Source organism: Triturus cristatus, chromosome 12 (assembly GCF_964204655.1).
Source record: "Triturus cristatus chromosome 12, aTriCri1.1, whole genome shotgun sequence".
NCBI lineage: Eukaryota > Metazoa > Chordata > Amphibia > Caudata > Salamandridae > Triturus > Triturus cristatus.
In genome coordinates, this window is record NC_140595.1 from 263,479,666 (window position 1) to 263,499,919 (window position 20,254).

Below are 20,254 nucleotides of genomic sequence, written 5' to 3' on the forward strand. Positions count from 1 at the left end.
TCTCTTCCTGTAGTCAGCCAACATGAATTGTAGGTCCGTTAATAAAGAAAAAGGCATGCAAACTACCTCCTCCTGATAATCATGATGGTATTGTTGCCGAGGAGTATAGTCTTGATATTCTCCATACTCCTCCTCAAAATCATCCTCCTGACACTTAACATGCAGCTGGGATGGGCTACTCGCGTAGCCAAAGGGCCCATCATCTTCTTCCTCAGAATCCTGCTCTTCCAACAGGTGAGAAGGTAAAAGAGGTGTAACCTTGCTAGGTGAGGTAATTTCCGGGGTAATTTTCCTTGCTCTAGTTTTTTCTGTTTTATACGGTGTTTTTCCCATCATTGACGGGCTCATCAACGAGTTCGCCGACGACATTGCAGACAACACCATCGTCGGAAATACAGCAGTTGACGGTGATTTGGAAACCATTGGCGATGGTATCACCTCCAAAGTCATAGTTACGGTCGTCATCGTTGTAGACCTTGCTGTCGGCATCGCTGTAATCGACGTCTTCATCGTCATCGACGCGGTCCTCAATGCCGCCGTCGACGCTGATGCTTTTTTGGACGACAGGCGAACTTCAACCTTCATCGACGGTACCGTAGATGATGGAGCTTTCGTCGATGACTTTCCTTCATGAGGCACTGAAGAATGCTTTTTGAAGGAGTGCCTGACTTGAGGGGGTGTTTTAGGCAGCTCAGAACTCTCCTTTTTTGGTTGTTTATCCCCCGAAGAATGTCCCTTCCTCTTCTTTTCATGTTTGTGAGGAGATTTTGAGGGACTGCGCCCATGTGACACACAAGAGGTATTTTAAGGGCCTTTCCTGGACGCACACCAGATGAATGGGGGTGAGGTGATCTTCTCCTCTTATGGGACCTCCTGGATGAAGAAGAAGAGGATGCCTCATCACTGTCCTCACTTGAAATCACCTCTTTTCTGGTTTTGAGTTTCAGAAGCCATATTTGAAGGCGCCCCTCACGATCTCAAGGTTTTATTAGAAAAGGTATGACATACCTTGCATTCCTTTGCCTTATGGTTGGGATATAGGCAATAAAAACAGTCTTCATGAGGGTCATCTGTATAAAGCCATTTCTTCGACCCTTTTTGTCCTTTTCTGACATAATTATGCAAGAATGTTGACAAACCAGCACTGAAGATGGATCCTGTCGATGTAGAATGTTGAAAGGAAGTCAAGAACTCTTTCTAAATTCACTACGAATAAGAGAAAACTGAGCACAACTCAAAGGAGACTCCCTAGCACAACATGCGGTAGAAAATCTGAAGTCTAAGGTTCTCTAAGGAGTGTTCTAGCGGATGAAGGGTTCTGAGAGACAAGCTGAGTCCAGTAGAGTCTTTCCAAATGCTAGAAGACAAGCCTTTTACAGTTGCTTTCTTCCTTTATATCCATCTCTTGGGATTTTCTGGTTTTAATGCCTTAAACCTTCTTTAACAGGTTTGGGCGCACGTACCACATGGCTAATATGCCGGGACAGACATAGTGAATTTCACAACCAACAGTGGTGAGACACGCGTCACAGTCTACCACACATTGGTCTAATATGTTAATGTGTCTTAGTACATTACTAAATAGGAGGATAAATGAACGTGTGTTGTAATTGTGTTACGTCTATGAAACACATTTACATGTTATTTTGATATATTGTTCTTTGTCTCTATTATAGGTTGTATGTTGAACATACTGAGCTGAAAATCTACTGGTTCAGTATCACACTATTATTATTTCTATGCCCATGTTTTTCAATGTTTTTCACATTCATTTTCACTTATCCATTGCAGTAGCCAAACTATTTACCCTGAAGAAGGCCCAGACACTATTCTAGGTCTTTTGGCCGAAACATGCTGGTCTAGTATTTACATAGCTACCTCGAATGACGGCACCTATGTTACCAGCCACTCACTGCTTTTAATCCGGACACCGGGTAGCTGAATAAAATTGCAGTATAGCTAACCCTGTAGCCAGTTTTAACTATTCACATTATAGCACTGCACCCTTGTTTCAAACACACCAGGCTCTCATTGGGGTCTTAGTACACCCACCCTTACTCGACAAAAACATCCCTGAGCTCCTCCCTCACAGTGAGAGGGTCATAGCCCGCGTGAAGACTAGAGTCTTCACGCGAGGAGGCACCCCTATGATGAAGCATGACACCTCTGGTGTGTGAGGCTAACCATCCTGAAAAGGGAAACCCCCCTTCTTGAGTGACAGAGTACACCTAATCAATTGTATTACCTCCTTCGAATTGCGGACTCGTGGCCTTGTTTGTGATGCAACTAAAGAATGCCCCTGCCACATTCCAAAGGTTGGTGAATTAAGTCCTTGCTGGGCTGGAAGGCTTTAGCGCAGCTTATCATGATGATATTGCTATGTTTATCTCTTCCTGGCAGAATCGACTTTTCCACCTGGGGGAGGTTTTACAGGCCCTACAAGCAGAAAGCCTAACTATCAAGGCATACAAGTGCCAGATAGGGCAGGGAATTGCTGTGTACTTGGGCCAACTTGTAGGTGGAGGCCAGTCCAACCCCTCCAGCCCAAAATCCATACCATTCTGGATTGAGAAGCCCCAACAACCCAGACACAAGTCCTAACTGGACTGGGTACTATAGAAGGTTTGCGAAGGGATATGGGTCCATTGTGACACCTCTCACAGAAATAACCTCCAACAAGATGCCCAAGAAAGTGAACTGGACAGTTGGCACCCAAAAGGCTTTTGACACCCTAAAAGAGGCAAAGTGCTCAGCACCTATCCTCAAGGCTCCAGATTACTCCAAGCAGCTCATTGTGCAGACTGATGCCTCTGAGCTAGGGATAGGTGTGGTCCTATCCCAGCCAAATGATGATGTACAAGAGCAACATGTTATTTTCACAAGCTGAAGGCTACTCCCCATGGAACAGCATTTGAGTGCCATTGAGAGAGAGGCCTTTGGTGTAATTTGGTCCCTGAAGAACTTGAGAATATACCTGTTTGGTCCTCACTTCCTAGTTCAAACTGACCACAGACCTCTCAGATGGCTGATGCAGATGAAAGGAGAAAACCAAAAGCTTTTGAGGTGGTCCATCTCCCTACAGGGAATGGACTTTACAGTGGAACAACTTGGGGCTGCCCATGCCAATGCAGATAGCCTTTCCAGATTTGTCCACTTAGACAATGAAGACTCTCTTTGGAAAGATTAGTCTCATCCTCTTTTGTTTGGGGGGGGGGGGTGGTGCATGGGTACCCTCCACCTTTTGCCTGACATCTGAGCACCTTGAGTTGATGTGCCCTGGATACCACACAATCAGGTTCCCAGGGCCTGTGTTCTTTCCTGAAACTACCTTTGTACCCACAATTGGCACATCTTTGGCCACAGGTAAGCCCTCTGTAAAAGGTACCATGGGTCCCAAGGGCACTGTGACCAGAGAAGGCCTCTAAGGGCTTTAGCGCCTAATGTGCAACCCTTAGAGACCCTGTACCTTAATACCCACACACTGCCATCATAGGCTGCGTGCTTTGGTGAAGCAAAAAGTGAATAGTCTACATGGCACACATCCCTGTGTGCCATGCCTGCAACCCACTGCCTGATGTCTAAGTAAGTCACCCCTCTAGCAGGGTGCACTGGTCCTCAGATGAGGGTACGGTGGCATGAGCCCTATACCTCTACAGTGTCTAAGTCCATTCTTAGACATTGTAAGTGTAGTAAAGCCATAAAGAGTATATGGTCTGGGAGTTGGTCATTACCAACTCCACAGCTCCATACTGTCTGTAATAAAACGTGGGCAGTTTGGTAGCAAACTTCTCAGCACATTAAACCCACACTGATGCTAGTGTGGGGCTTAATGTAAAATGCACTCAGAGGGCATCTTAGAGATGCCTCCTGAACAACAACCAGCCCTGATGTGGTTCCTGAATGGCTCCCCATCATTTGCCACCACCGAGTTGGGTCCAAAAACAAAGCCTATTCTGGGCAGAGATGTTGGGACTCCATCCCCAGGATGGGCTGGGTCCACAAAGGAGAAGCTTCAAAGGCCTGCCACCTCTGTAAGCTGTCCCTGCTTGTTTCTGCTCCTAGCAACTGGCTCCCACCTGGTCTGCCCCCCACTTTGGGCTGGAGAATTGGAAGGAAAACCAAGCTAGGAGGAGAGGTGTGCCCACCTTTGTCAACCCCACCCCTCAGGTGGTAGAGGCGAGGTGAAGCACACATCTAAGTTGCCTCCATCTTGAAGATGAGGGGGCCCAGCCAATTAGGAAGAGCCTTATGCCCCTTACCCACTGGAGGGTGGCATAACAGGGGGTGTACCCCCCCAAGGAAGGGACCCATTAGTCCGGACCTGCACACCCCTTTTAATTCCCCTTTAGTAGTTAGGGGCAACCCTGAATCTTGCCTCTTCAGATTCTAGCACGAAAGAAGAAGGTGCAAAGAGCTGTGCTGACCTAGGAAGAAGAGGACACTAACTGCTTTGGCCCCAGCCCTACCGGCCTCTCCCCACTCCGACCTGACTACAGCGAATCTCCAGCATGTACAGCAGCCAGCAGAACCCCAAGAGCCCAGAGGACCTGCCCTGCACCATCGTAAAGACTAGGCGGCTTTGTGATTTTGCACCACTCTGCACCAGACAGGCGCCCACGTCCCGAGTTTGAGTGGCCAACCACCACAAGAAGGTCTCCCCAGTGATCCTGAATTGGGATCTGGTGATCCCCCAACCCCCCTCACGCCTACACCTGCAGCATCAAACTAAAGGGTCCCCTCCGACAGCAACCGGAGCTGGCAAGAAGAATCCGATGCCAAATGATGCCCCACGGCCTAGTGTGGCCCAACCAAAGGTGTCCAGGCATCACCCAAGAACCCAACTTACCTCTCCGGCCGGTGGACACCTTCAGCAAGTCTCCCTGCTTGAGCCTGCAGCATCTTTACCGAACTGCAGATCTCCATTGGAATCTCCACAGGGTCCCCGATGTCTTCTTGGCACACTGCACCCGGCTGCCCCTATGTCACTGGTGGTGCAGCTCCTGTGCTGATTGTTGGCCCCTGCAGTGCTGACTTTAACCCCAGGAGCTTTGCTCCCACATCCGAGTGGCCTGCTCGTAAGCAGTCCCTGAACGATTGCCCCCTTAGCCACCTTGGCTAACATTGGGCCTTGCACTCTCCACCCAGCCGCCTCAGTGCCGCTGGTGGTGCAACTTGAGTGCCTACCTAGACCTTGGGGAACCTTGGTCCTAACCCCCAAAACTCCCACTCGTAAGTCCAGTACTTACCTGTAAAACCAATGACCATTGTTCCAACATTTTTTTGTGTGGCACTGCTGTTTTGTATGGAAAAGTAACTACCTTAAATCCTGAAACGTCTTACTTAGCTTGTATTGTAGGATCCCAAGCGTGGTAGCTAGGCAAACCACCCCGAGTAGTCGATGTAATAAAAAAGTAATCAAAAAGAACTCCAAAAGTAATTACTGTATAATTTAAACTGTTTTTTGTACCAATACAAACCTGTACCGATTGCAAATCAATTCCCAATTCCACTTCTTGAAATGTTCTATGATTGAAAGTATATTTTACAAACCTTTACCAAGATCTGCTTGGTTCTACAAATCAAAACATAAGTATAAATATTTTATATTTACCTAATTGGTCTGCATTCAGTCGCTGAGTGTATGCCATCAGTCTTGAGTGAGTGAATACAATAAATGCTTAACAAAACCTCTAGATAAGCCTAACTGCTCACCCACACTACCACAAAGAGAGCTGTTAGTACTACTCTAATTTAGCTTCAGCTAGACCTGTGGGGACCCACTGGACTCTGTTCACACTTACTTTGGTATAGAATATAAAGAGTCAGCTTCCTACAGAATGCACTCAAAACATGGGGGAAAAGCAAGGAGAAAGCAGTGTAAAATTAGGGAAAAGCAAGGAGAAACACTCAGAAAACTGGGAAGAAGCAAGGGGAAGACATGCCCAACAGTGATGCAGCAGCAGGGGGAGAGCTGGCCCTGGGATCTGCTCAATGGGGTCACGCTGTGGCCTCCAATAAGTAGGTCCTGGGTGGAGGGAGGTGGTGGGCGCGGCTTGGCGGGAAAACAGACGGCAGGCGGGAGTGGCAATGAGGGAAAAAAGGATAAAGCAATGAAAACGTGGGGAAAGCATGGAGAAGGCACGCAAACATGGGAAAAAGCAAGGAGAAAACAGTGAGAATGAGGAAAAAGATAGGAGAAAGCACTTGAAAACTGGGGGAAAAGGAAGCAGAAAGCAGTGAAAAATTAGGAAAAAGCAAGGAGAAACCACTCCGAAAATGGACAAAAAGGAAAGAGAAAGCAGTGAAAAGGAAGGGAAAAGTTAGGAGACCGCAAGAAGCAGACACGAGTGATGCAGCAGCACGGGGAGAGCTTGGCCTGAGACCTGCCTGAGACCAAGTATGTACCCATTTCCAGATCAGTAACACTATTCTAGCATAAATGCCTTTGACGATAGCTGAGTTTGTATGTATTGGAATCTATATAGCGCAAATGTAGCTGTGAATCACTGGAGCACTGTACATTACTGAGGGATCGGGCTACAAGATTGTGAATATCAAGTGGAGATTAAACAAACACATTTTCCACATGTTTTGGCCACAGGAAGGTTAGGTGATTTGCGCAGGATCACATGATGTTGAGCCTAGCACCAAGTTCAGATTATGTCAACCCTCCTTCCTGCGTTATTCTTTATCTGCACATTCTTCACGTAACCTTATAGGGCATACCTGTGAGTTTAAGACAACTGAGGATGTACATAGGAACAATATAGATTTATATTGAATATTATTTGCAACCACCAGTAACGTATCCAGAAAATGTACTGCATTCACATTTAACATAATAAGCAAAACATACTTAGTTCAATAGTGCTAAATAAACAAATATAGAAGTGTACATGGTTTACCTTTGAACCAGGAACTTCTTTAGCCTTTGATTCAAAGAGATGCCCCAATTTTCTAGTGTCCATGTTTACTTTATCCAGGGAGGCCCACACTGTACCACTACCATATGGGTTACGCGGAGGTATGTTTGAAGGTCGAAGCTCTTTCCAGAAGAGCTTTATTGTCTTCCTTTTCTCCATAAAAGCTGAGCTCTCAGCATGAGTAGGTCCTGGTGGCATTCCAACAGGTGGAGGTGGTGGAGGTGGTGGAGGTGAAGGAAGACCAGGAGGTAACAGTGGACAAACTAACTGTGGCTGAAGAGGCATGCCTAGACATAAAGGTAGCTGGGGTGTTGGGAGGGGTGGTGGGGGTGGCGGCAGTGGTGGTGGTGGGGGTAACAAAGGTACCCCTGAAGATGGTGATGACTGCAAGCAGAAGTTGGGTTGGGTAGGTGGAGAAGGAAAGCAACTAAAACAATTCGACCCTTGAGCTTCTACCTCCAGAACATCAAAATCATCTTCATCACACAAGTCTGAAAAATCTAAATCCTTAATACGGAGTTCACTTTGATTTGCTTTCTTATATTCTGCTAAGTATTTCTTTTTCACAGGAGTCATGAAAGTGTTCTCCAAATCCTTTGCATTTGTTTCCGCATCAATGCTGTATTGTGCTCTTAATCCTGTTGTTCTCCAGGCCTCAGAAACCTCTACATCAGGTTTCCTTTCATCCTCCTCTTCGCAATGTGTGTGGATGTGGCTCAATAGGCATTTTGGTGACACTTTCTGAATTTTATCTAAATCAGAATAGTCCAATTTGAGAATTTCACCTTCGGTCATCACTTCAAGGGGACAAGACTTCTTATCTGCATACAACATGTCCATCATAAACTTCTTGCCATTTGGGATTGTGCTAGGCTTGACACTAGGTTGAAAGGTTGATGGTGGATTGATCTTTTGACCTGATTAAACACACAATTGGGAAAGATTATCATTGTGTACAATAATGCAGTTACATAAGATTAAGTACAAAATATTTTTATATAAGTAAGTAATGTATGCACTACAGCAGGTGGTTTTTAGCCAAGTTTCTAAAAAGCTGCCAATTCAGGTTCCACCATTTCAATAAAGGGATATTTTTGCTTCCTATAATCCCCTGCAAACTTTGGTAATAATTAATGGAACTGTTTTATTATTATTGAAAACAAAGACTTGAAACTGAAAACATACTGTGTGACCACTTCACCCCTGTACAGCAGCAGAGGTGGTCAGGAGGGGTGGCTTTGTCCCGACATTGGTGGGGTACAAGACAGGAGTCCCAGTTGTCCGAGAATGGATATCCCAGCAAAAAGAAGCAGAAGGGAAGTCTCCTTGCGCTGGGTGGCGGCAATTTTGGGAAGTTGTGCGCATCAGCTCTCTGTCTGAGGACACTTAGAGGCAGATGAGGCCTCATTGCTAAGTGCTGTAGACGCAGAACACTGGCAGTGAAGAGGTGGAATGCACCTGGAAGACACCCCCAGGACAACGCAGCACTCGCAGTGAGGGGACAAAGACTGTAAGGTTGCTGAGATAAAGTCACAATTAGGGTAACACCTTGGGAGGAGCAAAAGAGAGGTCTCCCACATTCAATGAGCCCTGGATCTCTCAGAAAAATGACACTCCTACCTAGGAGTGCTACTACCAAGGGTAGGGAATTCTGCAATGGTGGTAGCAAGAGAGGACTGTCCTGGTGGGAAATTAAGGAGGGTAGCGGTCTTCTACAATGCTGGCTGAAGGGGGAATTTTTGGTGACGTTAGTAATTGTTGCCCATGTGCAGGTCTCCTCTTTCCCGGATTAGCCTACAAGTGAGACTAGCGCTAAGGACACTTGGCCACGTGAGATGCCTGCCTACTTGGGTGTGTGCGGCTCGGGAGGTCTACATAGGCTGTATTGACATAGCACACATGGGTGGTGCCCTGTAGAGGTAATAAAGACATCAGCCATCATGGTGAGTGGGCAGTAAAACCTACACATAGCTGACTTGACCTTCCAGAGTTCCTGGCTTACGCAACTAACCAAGCAACTCCATGGTGGCCAACATGAGCTGGAAGGAAACAACTATAAAAGATACGCAGACTTCTAGAAGCTCAAATAATGACATGGGTGACAAGAACAGGGTTGACAAGCACAAGGGCTTTGCAAGGTCCTTCTTGGAAAGATAGACAAACGTTGGCCCCACAACTATTTCAGAAGAATTCCTTAACACTTTCTGAGAGAGACAAAGGATCAGGAAAGCACAGTCTGGCAGGATGTGAAAACCTGCCTCTGTGAATTGTAGAAAGACATGAATGAACCGTAATTCGGGTTTTGGACCAGGAGAAAAAGGGGTATGAACGAATGGAGGGACAGAATCACTTAGGAAATGGATTTCTTGTCTAGGAATAGTATGATAATATGCTGTTGAAGCATGAAGACCTTGAACAGGATGAGTATGTCCAAAAAACCACTGAATCGTCTGGTTGATCTGAGCAGATCTGTGGTGAGATGCATCACTGGATACCTTCACAAGTCTGCATTTATAAGATGAAAAGGAGAAGATGATGTCTTTATTAGGCACCCCAAATTCTGTAACCTTCAATGAGCATACAATGAGCTGTCTCATGACTTGATGCTATGAACGTTTAAACAATGACAAGAAAATAGACAGGTACCATATTGCTGGCATCAAAGAGACACACTATACCAACAGGGCCAGCCTTTCAGATTAGTTTTCAGTTCAAAATAAAAAGTGCTTTAAAAAAATTCCTGACCAAAGTTCGATCAGTTTAGGGGCTAAGCGAGGAAGGATAGCAGGATGGAGCTGCAAGCCTGTTGCCCCTGGCCTGCTGAAAGTCTACTGACGTGCTGGGGGTAGCTACATAAGGGGTAGGCACTTCACAGAAAAGCATTCTCTCTCTAGCTGCAATGCTTAAATTATTTAGTCTTAAGGTTCAGGGTGACAACAGTGTTCAACAAATAGATTAGCAGCTTTGAACTACCTACAGGATACACATCATCTTACAAAAGAGTTGCACAAATTGTGTTTGGAACGGTTCCAAATGTGGTTCTTAGTTCTCAAAAGTCAACATTTGCAACAGAATATGAGGAAGAATGCATAGGAGAGAGCAGGCTTGTGCATGACTGCAGTACTATCATTAGTAATACATACACAATTACAACACTTTATGCCCCAAGCATTAACCAAGACGTACTCCTAAAATCAGCTAGATCAGACATCGTGGGGATGTGATAGGACCTCAAAATAGCTATGGACGATATTGAAGATAAATCACAGGCAATAGAGGGCCAGAATCTGTAGACTTCAGAGAATGATTGCTAGAGGCATGATAGCTAGCTAGACATTTTGAGGGAGAAACACTAAGATGACATCGATTACACATTTATCTCTACAGCTCATCACTCCTATGCACAGCTAAATGGTTTATTGGTTAGGACATAGCTATTAGCACTAGTTGACATATTACTCATCAGCCAATTCGCCTTGGCTGATAAAGCAACAATCACTCCGATACTATCCGATAGGTTGGTGAAGGAGAGACACCAAAAGGTTCTAGGCAGCAGTGTTTAAAAACAAAGTAACTGAACATCATTTCTTTGTGTAGTATGTTTTTGCTGTGCCAGTAAAGTTATTCTTCAAAGACTCACACTGGGCTGGACAGTTTATTACTGTGTTTGTTGGTTGACAGTTGAGTTCTGAGTTATTGCCCCCAGACTACCTCCCTAAAAAATCTTTGACTACTCTAACAAGCTCCCCTGAGAGTAGTCTGGAAAGGATATATATGACTCAGTTTGAAGAACCAAAGTAGAATGGACTCAAGGACACTATGAGCATATGACTGCAACCACCAGACTTGTGGTCCCGTAACCCTTGACTCACCTGAGGCCCCACAAATGGAGTCTGACATTATCCCTTTGGACTTGGCATAGTTTATGGACATTTGGGGAGTTCTCGTGCCTTTAACAATCTGTCCATACATCTTGCTTAGCTGCTTTGTAATTTTACTACATTTCTATTCACATTCTAAATGATTTTGAAAAACACAAAAATGTCCCACCTTACAACGCAGACTTCTTAACATAGGCAAAGTTTCTTACCTTCAATTATGCGCCTGTTACACAAATCAAACTGCTGTACTGCGCTTTGTACTTCTTTTGGTTACCCTCAGTTCCTTCTCTGATGTGCTTTCAGTGCACAACCACATCTTTCCTCCTGGTTAACCCACTGAGGCACAATTTGGGTGCTGGCTCTCTCCCTTTTCGAGAGACAAAGCAGGATATCCCTGTAATGGTGTTAGGTGTGGTAAGCAGACTATATATCTGGGAGTGTTGTACAGGCAATCCCTGATAATTTTGTTAATTCATCAATTAACTAATTTGCTCTTGTTATATTCCATATAGCTACCTTATATAGGCGCAGGTAACATCACAACCTTTCACCTATATTCTTACCTACATTATATACGTAACGGTTCATAGGCACTGACCTTTTACCTAGATACGACACTGTGATCAAAACACGGGCTTTTCCCTAGTTCGAATCTCATACATTATGCATGAGGCTTCTTTGAAGCACAGCAGGACTGACATCTCCTGAATAATCTCTGTATAAAGTTCAGGGCCGACGTCATCTTTTAGGCCGGCACAGTAACACAACATGGTAGGACCCCTGGGGGGACCTATGGGTGTATATACATCATGTCTTGCTTAGAGGGACAGAGGAGACCGTGACTTCCTGGCTGACACACTGACCAGAGACGCTGAGGTTCATGAATGCAGACACTTCAGCTCACAGTGGTCTAACATCCCTCGCAGGGTGTCCAACTAGAGACCAGGACGGGGTCCCATATTCTCTCCTTACTCAGGTAATGGGGTTGACTAGACCTTAGAGGGATTCTTGGCATAACACCTACATAGATGCTAGGTACATTTAGGTACATCTAGTTAGGGAGGTATCGTAGGAGTATGCACTTATTATCATGTATTCTATGTACTTGTATATATTCATAATTACTGAAAAATGGTAGAACTGTACCATCCCTTTATTTACTTTCGTAGTACTGCTAATCATATATCTCTGCTACTGTCTAATGGTTGTTGCAGCTCATCTATTCTACACTAGAATAACAACTGTTCAATAAATTCTGATTGAAACACCCACCCTGTTTATTCTGTGTATCTCTGAGAGAAACTAAGTAAGCATGAGTGACTGAGCGAAAAGTAGTATATTGTTTCCACGATCCTGGGGGATCAGGGTTGTCATGTTCTGAGGTTGCCATAAACTATTCTCTCCCCGATAAGAAGAGATTCTATTGGCACTGTGAGCTAGTTGATACAGACAAGCTAACGTATGCGGTGGGGGTGCACAGAACCAGTCTGCCACCAAACCCACAGTTTATGTTATCCAAAATGCGCAGATCCTGTATAGGTAATATAGGAACTACACGACATGGCACCGCCAATGTTGGTTGGGTACTTATTTAACAGTAGAATCTGAGTAGTTCAGTCGTGCTATTCTCAGAGACCCCTACTCACAAAACACCAGCGACGTCTGGAGTGGGTGGGCACAAACTCCGCCACAGCTGAGTAGGCGAAGAAACCTATTTATTAGCTGTTCGTTAATCAAGCGTGAAGGGGACAGTGTTCCTAAAATTGTGCATTAAAACCTTTATCTTAGTTCCCTTGAACAAAACTTATTTTTTACAAAATGACTGAGACAGGAGATAACCCAGTAGTGGATCTGCACCTTTCAGCAGGAGAAGAAGATACAGACGTAATTCCGATTGAAGAAAAATTCAGACAGTCACCATGAAACTGTTAGAAAATGGTTTATCAGCTAGGGGTGGCTTAGTAGTTTTCATGATTGAGGCACACAAATCAAACAAAACAGAGGTATTTTATTTGTGGGTTACATTCCCATCAGATAATGCAAGACCAAAAACATTTCATTCTTACACAGAAGGAGATGCACCAGTGGAATATTGTCCGCTCGAGGACATAGAGGTTCCACTCACGCACCAGGAACATATATACTGGTTTAAAGGCACCCTACCCCACATAAGAAGAAGAGTACGATTAGCCCCACTCGGAGGAGAAGGGACAACATGGCCGATATTAGCGGCCTACACACCACATTCTGACATTAATACAATGCCAGAAGGAGACTTACTCATACAACACAAAGATTTAATTAAAATGTATAGAAACATGACGCAATTAATCATGAGGACATTCACTGTCGAACCAGCAATAGTTACAACAAATGGAACTCAATCTCAGGGTACAGCAACTAAAATTACACCACAAACATTACACGCAGTGATGGGCAAGATGCCCACAAAACGTGAACAAAAGCTCAGAAAATTACACAGCTCGAGGCTGTATTCCCGAATACTACCCCGTATGAAAAACACAGAATTTCTAACAATCTGCTTGCCCATGGGAATAACACCACAAGTAGAAGGTTGTACCACTTGGGGTACAGTCTTTGCTGCCATTTATACCAGAACTCATGGTATTCCTTCATTAGCGGTGATATCAGATGTATTAAGACAAATACAAATCTAGTACAGAGCAGAGCCTGCTCTGAACTTAGGGATGAAGTTACTAGGTAACTATGCCCAGGTGTCAGCCATAATACTAGCTAATATTAAAGGGAAAGCAGCTTCAGTGGCACCCCGCCAACGCCTAAGGGAGTTCAGTCCTTTAGAACAGGAACACAAACTACCAAAAATAATTGAAACTGCATATGCTGAATTAGGCAGAGACAGTTTGGGTGGGAAAGCTTTAAAACCACAACTGATGGGCAGTCCTGAAAAGGACACTTCAAAGCAGACACCTGCTTCTTCTAAAAAGAAGTGGGATAATAAAAAAACTACTAACGTTTAAAGAGAACAGATCTCAATCCTGAGGTAGATCTCCTCCACAGGAACCCTCCGAAAAGAGGTATAACCTTGGGAATAGGGATAATATTAGGAAACCTGACAGGTATCAGCATACTGATACACGTTCCTCTCATTCCTATCAGGGTTCATCGAAAAGCTCAGAGAGGGAAGGACGGTCAGAAAGACAAGAGTAGTGTACAAAGTCCAAAGACAAGCAGCACGCTCAAGATTATACTTCCAAAAAAGAAGCAAAGCCAAAGTAAAAGCCACAGTTCAAAAAGAAGAAGGTTGTAGGTCTAAAGATCAGACATGCCCAGAATTCTGAGGACTCGACTACTGAACGGGGAATGGGCTCTGACGTGCGGCAGAAGTAACAATAGCTCACCAGAACCTGATAGAATTTCTGGTAATAGCGGACTTGAATGATTATATCACGGTGGAAACACCTGATACAGGAGTAAGTGTCCCACATAAAGTATATGAAATAACGCTCCAGATGGAGGCGGACAAGTGTAGGAAAGTGAGAGGTCTCTTTTGGGTGAACCTTACGTTTGGCTATGACATTTTGTTAGCTGAACGAGATTGACCGCCAGCATTCGTAATGGATTGCCCTAAAGGAGAAACGGTAATTCTACCAGCCTTCTCATATCACATTCCCAGGCACTTGCAACATACATATGTGCAGGAATGGGTGGTCGCCTAGGCCTCAACATTATACAAAAACCATGTTGGATGGGATGAGGATTCAACCCACCACATACTGAATACTGAAGTATTTGTAAAGCGCTCGACTGCCGAGGCGTCTTGGCGCTATAGTGACAAATGAGAGCGGTGGAAAGCAGATCTTAGTGTGAGGAGAAAAGCCAGGTTTTTAATGCCTTTCTAAAACATTGTTTGGATTTTTGTGAGCGCAAATCAGAGGGCAGAGAGTTCCATAATCTAGAGGCTTGGTACGAGAAGGACCTGCTGCCCCATCGCATTCTTCTTATTCTTGGCTGGCATATCAGATCATGATTGGCTGACCTTAATGTACGCAATGGCACATAACAAGGGAGAAGTTTGGACAAGTCGTCTGGTCCCGTGCCGTACAAGGCTTTATGGACCAGACAGAGGGCCTTAAACTGTATTCTGGCTCTAACTGGGAGCCAGTGAAGTTCTTTGATGGCTTTGGACGTTGGGTGACGGTAGGGTAGATTTAACAGAACCCTAGCTGCGGCATTTTGAATTGCCTGAAGGTTTTTTTTTTTTTTTTTTTTAATTTTTATTGAACAATAAATCGGTTACAAGCACGGGCCTACAACCACCAGGGCCGGCCGCTAGATTCAGAGGGAAATATACATTTATCAAGGCAGCAGTCGATTCCTGGGGCCCAGCCCCGTAATGGCTCCGGATAGCCTAAAGGAACAGGAGAATCAAGTCCAACATACACAATAACTGAAAGAAAAAACAAAAGGCGAGGCATAAGGGCAAACAGTGCGGGCAGGCTACCCCCGGGGAACTCCACTTCAGGCCCCAAGCAGCCGGCAAAGGGAAGGAGTACCGGAAGGCTGGGGGTGGGGGGGGGGTCACGGGAGATGAACGTCCATATTTAGTTATTTCAAAAGGTGCAAGGAACCATCAAGGGTCAGGGGGACATGGCGATATCGGTGTCCACGAGGGGGGGCGTACAGATACCCCCGCGATACGCGTTCCATTGCCCCCAGATTCTACCCCATGCCCCTGGCTTACCACGGGCCACATACACAGTCTTCTCCCTGAACATACACCAGTCCATATTCTCCTTCCATACGGACACGGTGGGAGGCCGCTGGGAGCCCCAAAGCTGCGCTATATCTCTCTTAGCAATCATGTTCCCCAGGGCCGCCCACCGAGTCTGCGCCGCGTTGTAATCATTGGGCTCCCACACATTCAGGACACAGCGACGCACCTCCGGCAGCAGCACAACCCCAGTGACTTGTCCCATAACCGTATGGACCCGGCGCCAGTATTCCGCCACCTCGCGGCATTCCCACAGGATATGGAGAAAGGTGGCGCTGAGCCCACAGCCCCGCTTACAGAGCCCGTCGTCGGAAAATCCCATCGAGACCAAGCGGGGACCCGTCACATACACCCGGTGAAGAATCTTAAGCTGTACCAGGCGGAGACGGGCTGGAATGGCGACCTCCTTGGGGGACGACAGTGCAGACTGCCAGTCCTCGTCGTCCAGTTCCACCCCATCCCCCGTCCAAGTCTCTCGGAGGCGCACCAAGAGGTCAGCCCGGTGATTGATTAGTTTTTTATAAATTAAAGAAATGGTACTGTCAGGGACATGTCCGTCAAGTATGCGGTCCTCGAGGGGCGAGGAAACCGGGATCTTGGTCCCCTCCCCAAAGACCGAGAGCAGGGCGTGACGAACCTGGGCATAGCGGAAGAACTCCCTGTCCGTAAGCTCGTATTCGCCCTGGAGCGCCGCGAAGGTCTTAACCGTGCCCTTAAGCCATAGGTCTCCCACTCTGCTGATACCAATCGTATCCCACTGGTCAAACCCCTTCGTAGTCCAGAGGCTGCCCAGTCGGTCGGAGGCAAACAAAGGAGTAGCACATGTTAGTCGCTCACTCCAGCCCATGGCCGCAGTGGCAGCCCTCCAGGTCCGTACCGCAATCTTAGTGGGGCCCGTGAGGGTCCGTCCAGCCGCGCGGGAGTAAAGTGCCCTGTTATAGTTCCCGCCGGGAAACAGGAACTTGTCCATCTCATACGCCGGATTCAAGCCAGGCGCATATGTGGCATGGTTAATGGCCGATAGCTGCGAGGCCCAATAGTACCTGCGAATGTCGGGAAGCGCGATGCCCCCGTCGTACCAGGGGAGAGTAAGCTTTGCAAGAGCGATACGCGCCCGTCCGTCCCACACCAGTCTCCTCTGCAGGCTCTCCACCTCCCGAAAGTAGGCCACTGGAATGACGTCGAAGGAGTTCTGGAGTGCATAGAGGAACCTGGGAAGGGACATCATTTTAAACAGCGCGGCCCGACCCAGCGGGGACAGGGGCAGCCTGCACCACCGGGCCGTGTCCTCCCGCAAACGCCGAAGTGGAAGCAGGAGATTCTGCTCATAGCGAGCCACCGGGTCCAACGAGACGTATATCCCCAGGTACTTAAAGCCGATCAGAGATACTTGGATCGGAAGCCGAGGCGGCAGGAGAGGGGGACCACCGGAGATAGGATAGACGCAGGATTTAGACCAATTAATCGTGAGACCCGAATTGCTCCCAAAGGAAGTCAGAACGTCAAAGAGGACGTTGAGCGACTGCCGCGGCGAGGTGAGATACAGGAGAATATCGTCCGCATACAGCGAGACCCGATCCTCGAAGCCCGGGGCCCACCGGATCCCTCTAATCGAGGGCTCCCAGCGGAGCCAAGCAGCGAGTGGCTCCAGGGCGAGAGCAAAGAGCAGAGGGGACAACGGGCACCCCTGCCTCGTGCCCCTGCCGAGAGCAAAGGGCCGAGAGACCCGCCCATTCACCACCACCTGAGCCATGGGTCCCGTATAAAGAAGCTTCACCCAGCCGATAAATCCTTCCCCAAAGCCAAATTTAGCCAAGACAGCCCAGAGGAATGGCCACTCGATGGTGTCAAAAGCCATCGTGGCATCTAAAGAAACCAGCACGGCCGGTTCGGAGAGGAACTCCGCCCTGGCGAGGGCGCCGTGAAGACGCCGCAAGTTGAGAGCGGTGTTGCGATGCGGGATGAAGCCGCATTGATCAGGATGAATAAGATCGCAAATGACGCTCAACAAACTATTGGCAAGGACTTTAGCCAGGATTTTAGGCTCTGCGTTTAGCAGTGAAATAGGCCGGTAAGAGGAACAACGGTCTCGCGGCTTGCCTTCCTTGGGGATCACGACTATCGTGGCCAAACGCTGGTCGGCCGGAAGGGAACCCGCCGCAAGAGACTCTTGAAACATACGACTGAGGAAGGGCGCAAGCTTATCAGGGCGCAATTTATATAGTTCAATAGGCAGACCGTTGGGACCCATAGCCTTGCCCGAGCGAAGGGAGCGGATCGCAGTCGCTATTTCATCCACCGACAAGGGGGCGTCCAGCTGCTCACGGTCCTCGACGGACAGGCTGGGCAAAGCGATATCCCTCAGTAAAAGGCGAGAGTCGTCCTCATCCCTGTCAGTCACTGGGGAGTACACGGCCCGGAGGTGGTCGGCGAAACATTCCACAATCTCACCAGGCTCAGTCACACACACTCCATCCGCAACACGCAACTCCGGGACCACACGATTCACTCTCTCCTTCTTGTCCAGCCACGCAATCAACTTTCCCGCCTTGTCCCCAGCGTCATACAATCGACCCTGCTGCTCCCTATACATAGTTTTGGCCGCGTCAGTGACAAGAGACCTATATTCAAACTGTTTCAGGCTGAGGGCATGGAGCCCGTCCGGAGTGACACCCGCCTCCAAGGCCGACTCCAGCCCCGAGATGTCAGTCTCCAGCTTCACCACTGCCGCACTCTTGAGCTTCTTGGCCACCACTATCTGGGAGAGGGTGTGTCCGCGAATGACGGTTTTAAAGGCTTCCCACAGGGACAATGCAGACGACACCGACCCCTCGTTATCACGGAAGTAGTGGTCCATAGCCTTAACCAGGCTGTCGCGAGTCGTAGGGTCTCGCAGGTACCACGGATTAATGGGAGCGATCCGCCCTGCAGACCGCGACCCGGTGTCAAAGAGCAGCCACAGCGGAGAATGGTCGGAGATACCCCGCGCCAGGTGCCTGACCTCTCGAATCCGACCAGTCTGCGCCGCGGGCATAAGGAAATAGTCTAACCTAGAAAGACTCCCATGCGCCCCAGAGTGAAAGGTGTACTGACATTGGGTCGGATGCATTAATCTCCAACTATCCACCAGGCCAAAGGTCTCCAACAGCCCACCTAGCCACGCCTGGGCAGCGGGGAGGGCCCTTGGTGGGTATCGATCCAGATCACCCGAGACCACCGAATTAAAGTCCCCGCCCATAAGCAGAAGACTGTCCGGAAGCTCGAGCAGCATGCGACCCAAATCCGTGAAGGTGGAGTTCTGGAGGCCCGGGGGGACGTAAACTGAAACCAGGGAAAGGGGCTGCCCCTCCCACCTCCCAATCAGACACACATAGCGCCCTCTGTCATCCGAGACTATCTTAGTGATCTCCACCGGAAGTGAGGCTCGCAGGAGAATGCCCACCCCCCTGGAACCAGTTGTGAAACCAGAATGGGCCACGAGGCGGTATCCCCCCCTGTTCATTGCATGACAAACATTACCAACCAGATGCGTCTCCTGGAGAAACACCACATCAGGAGTCAAACGACGCAAATACTGCAGTACTACACCCCGCTTGATACGGTCCCCCAACCCATTGACGTTCCATGACATAAGCCTCAACCCGTCCCCCCCCATCCCCTCCAATAGATCAAAGGTCCCCCAGCCCGCAGCACAGTTCCCGAATGTGGACAAAAATCAATACCTCGCCCTGCAAACAAAAAACACACAGCAAAACAACCCCTCCTCCCCCCCAACCCCACCCCAAGTCCAACTCCCCCCACCCTGCACCCCTGCGGGCCAAAAAACCCCCCCAACTTGCAGTGTGCCTGTCGCCCCACTAACCCCATTCTACGAAAAGACCCCGGAGGAGGAAAGTGACCCGTCCCCGCCCGCCCCCCTCACGGGTCCTGGCGAAACACAATGTACAAAAGAAGTAAGACCCAACTGAACAGTGCAAAATGGCAAAATCAAGGACCAAAAGTCATTCTAAAGGGGACCCGTCACCTGCGGTGCCCGCAGAGGGCCCGGGACGGCCACCTCTGTCCGGCAGCGAGTCCAGCCAGTCACTCACGGCCACAGGAGAGTCAAAAAAGGCTGTCCGATCCCCATGTTCCACTCGGAGTTTTGCAGGGTAGAGCATCGAATACTTTAGGCCCAGCTCGCGGAGACGACGCTTCACCCCCTGGAATCCCATCCGCTGTTTCTGGACCAGTTGTGTGAAGTCCGGATAAAAATTAATGCTCGAGTTCTCATGGCGAACCGGGCCGTGAATCCGTGAGGCCTGCAGAATAGCATCTCGGTCCCTGTAGTGGAACAGTTTGGCCACGATAGGCCTCGGGGGGGCCCCCGGCCGTGGCCGACCGCCCGGAACTCGATGGGCCCGCTCCACGGCAAAGAACTTACTTAGGCAAGCCGGGGACAACTGTTGCAGGATAAGTTCCTCGACCACGAGGTCAACCGGGCGGTTGTCGGAGGACTCCGGTACACCTATGACGCGGATGTTGTTGCGTCGGGCCCGTCCCTCGAAGTCCTCCAGCCGCCGGGCCATATGATCGTTGACCACCCTGATGTCACCAAGCGCGGCCCGCAGATCCGACACCTCCGCACCGAGGGTGGAGGTCCGTGCATCGAGAGCCTGGACCCTCTCGTTAGTTTTGGAGAGATCGGCCCGGATTAA

General features: G+C 48.2%; 1 protein-coding gene and 1 long non-coding RNA gene across 4 annotated transcripts in view; one reads left to right on the plus strand and one right to left on the minus strand.

Moving 5' to 3' along the window:
- Positions 1-20,254, minus strand: part of LOC146775817 (FH1/FH2 domain-containing protein 1-like) — a 2,636,482-nt gene that overhangs the window by 1,185,595 nt on the left and 1,430,633 nt on the right. For all 3 annotated transcript variants that reach the window (XM_085639988.1, XM_085639986.1, XM_085639987.1), the window contains one exon: positions 6,906-7,840. In XM_085639988.1, coding sequence (XP_085496114.1) covers positions 6,906-7,840 — 935 coding nt within the window. The remainder of the gene's footprint in view (positions 1-6,905; positions 7,841-20,254) is intronic.
- Positions 1-20,254, plus strand: part of LOC146775820 (uncharacterized) — a 185,842-nt gene that overhangs the window by 158,494 nt on the left and 7,094 nt on the right. The window lies entirely within an intron of this gene.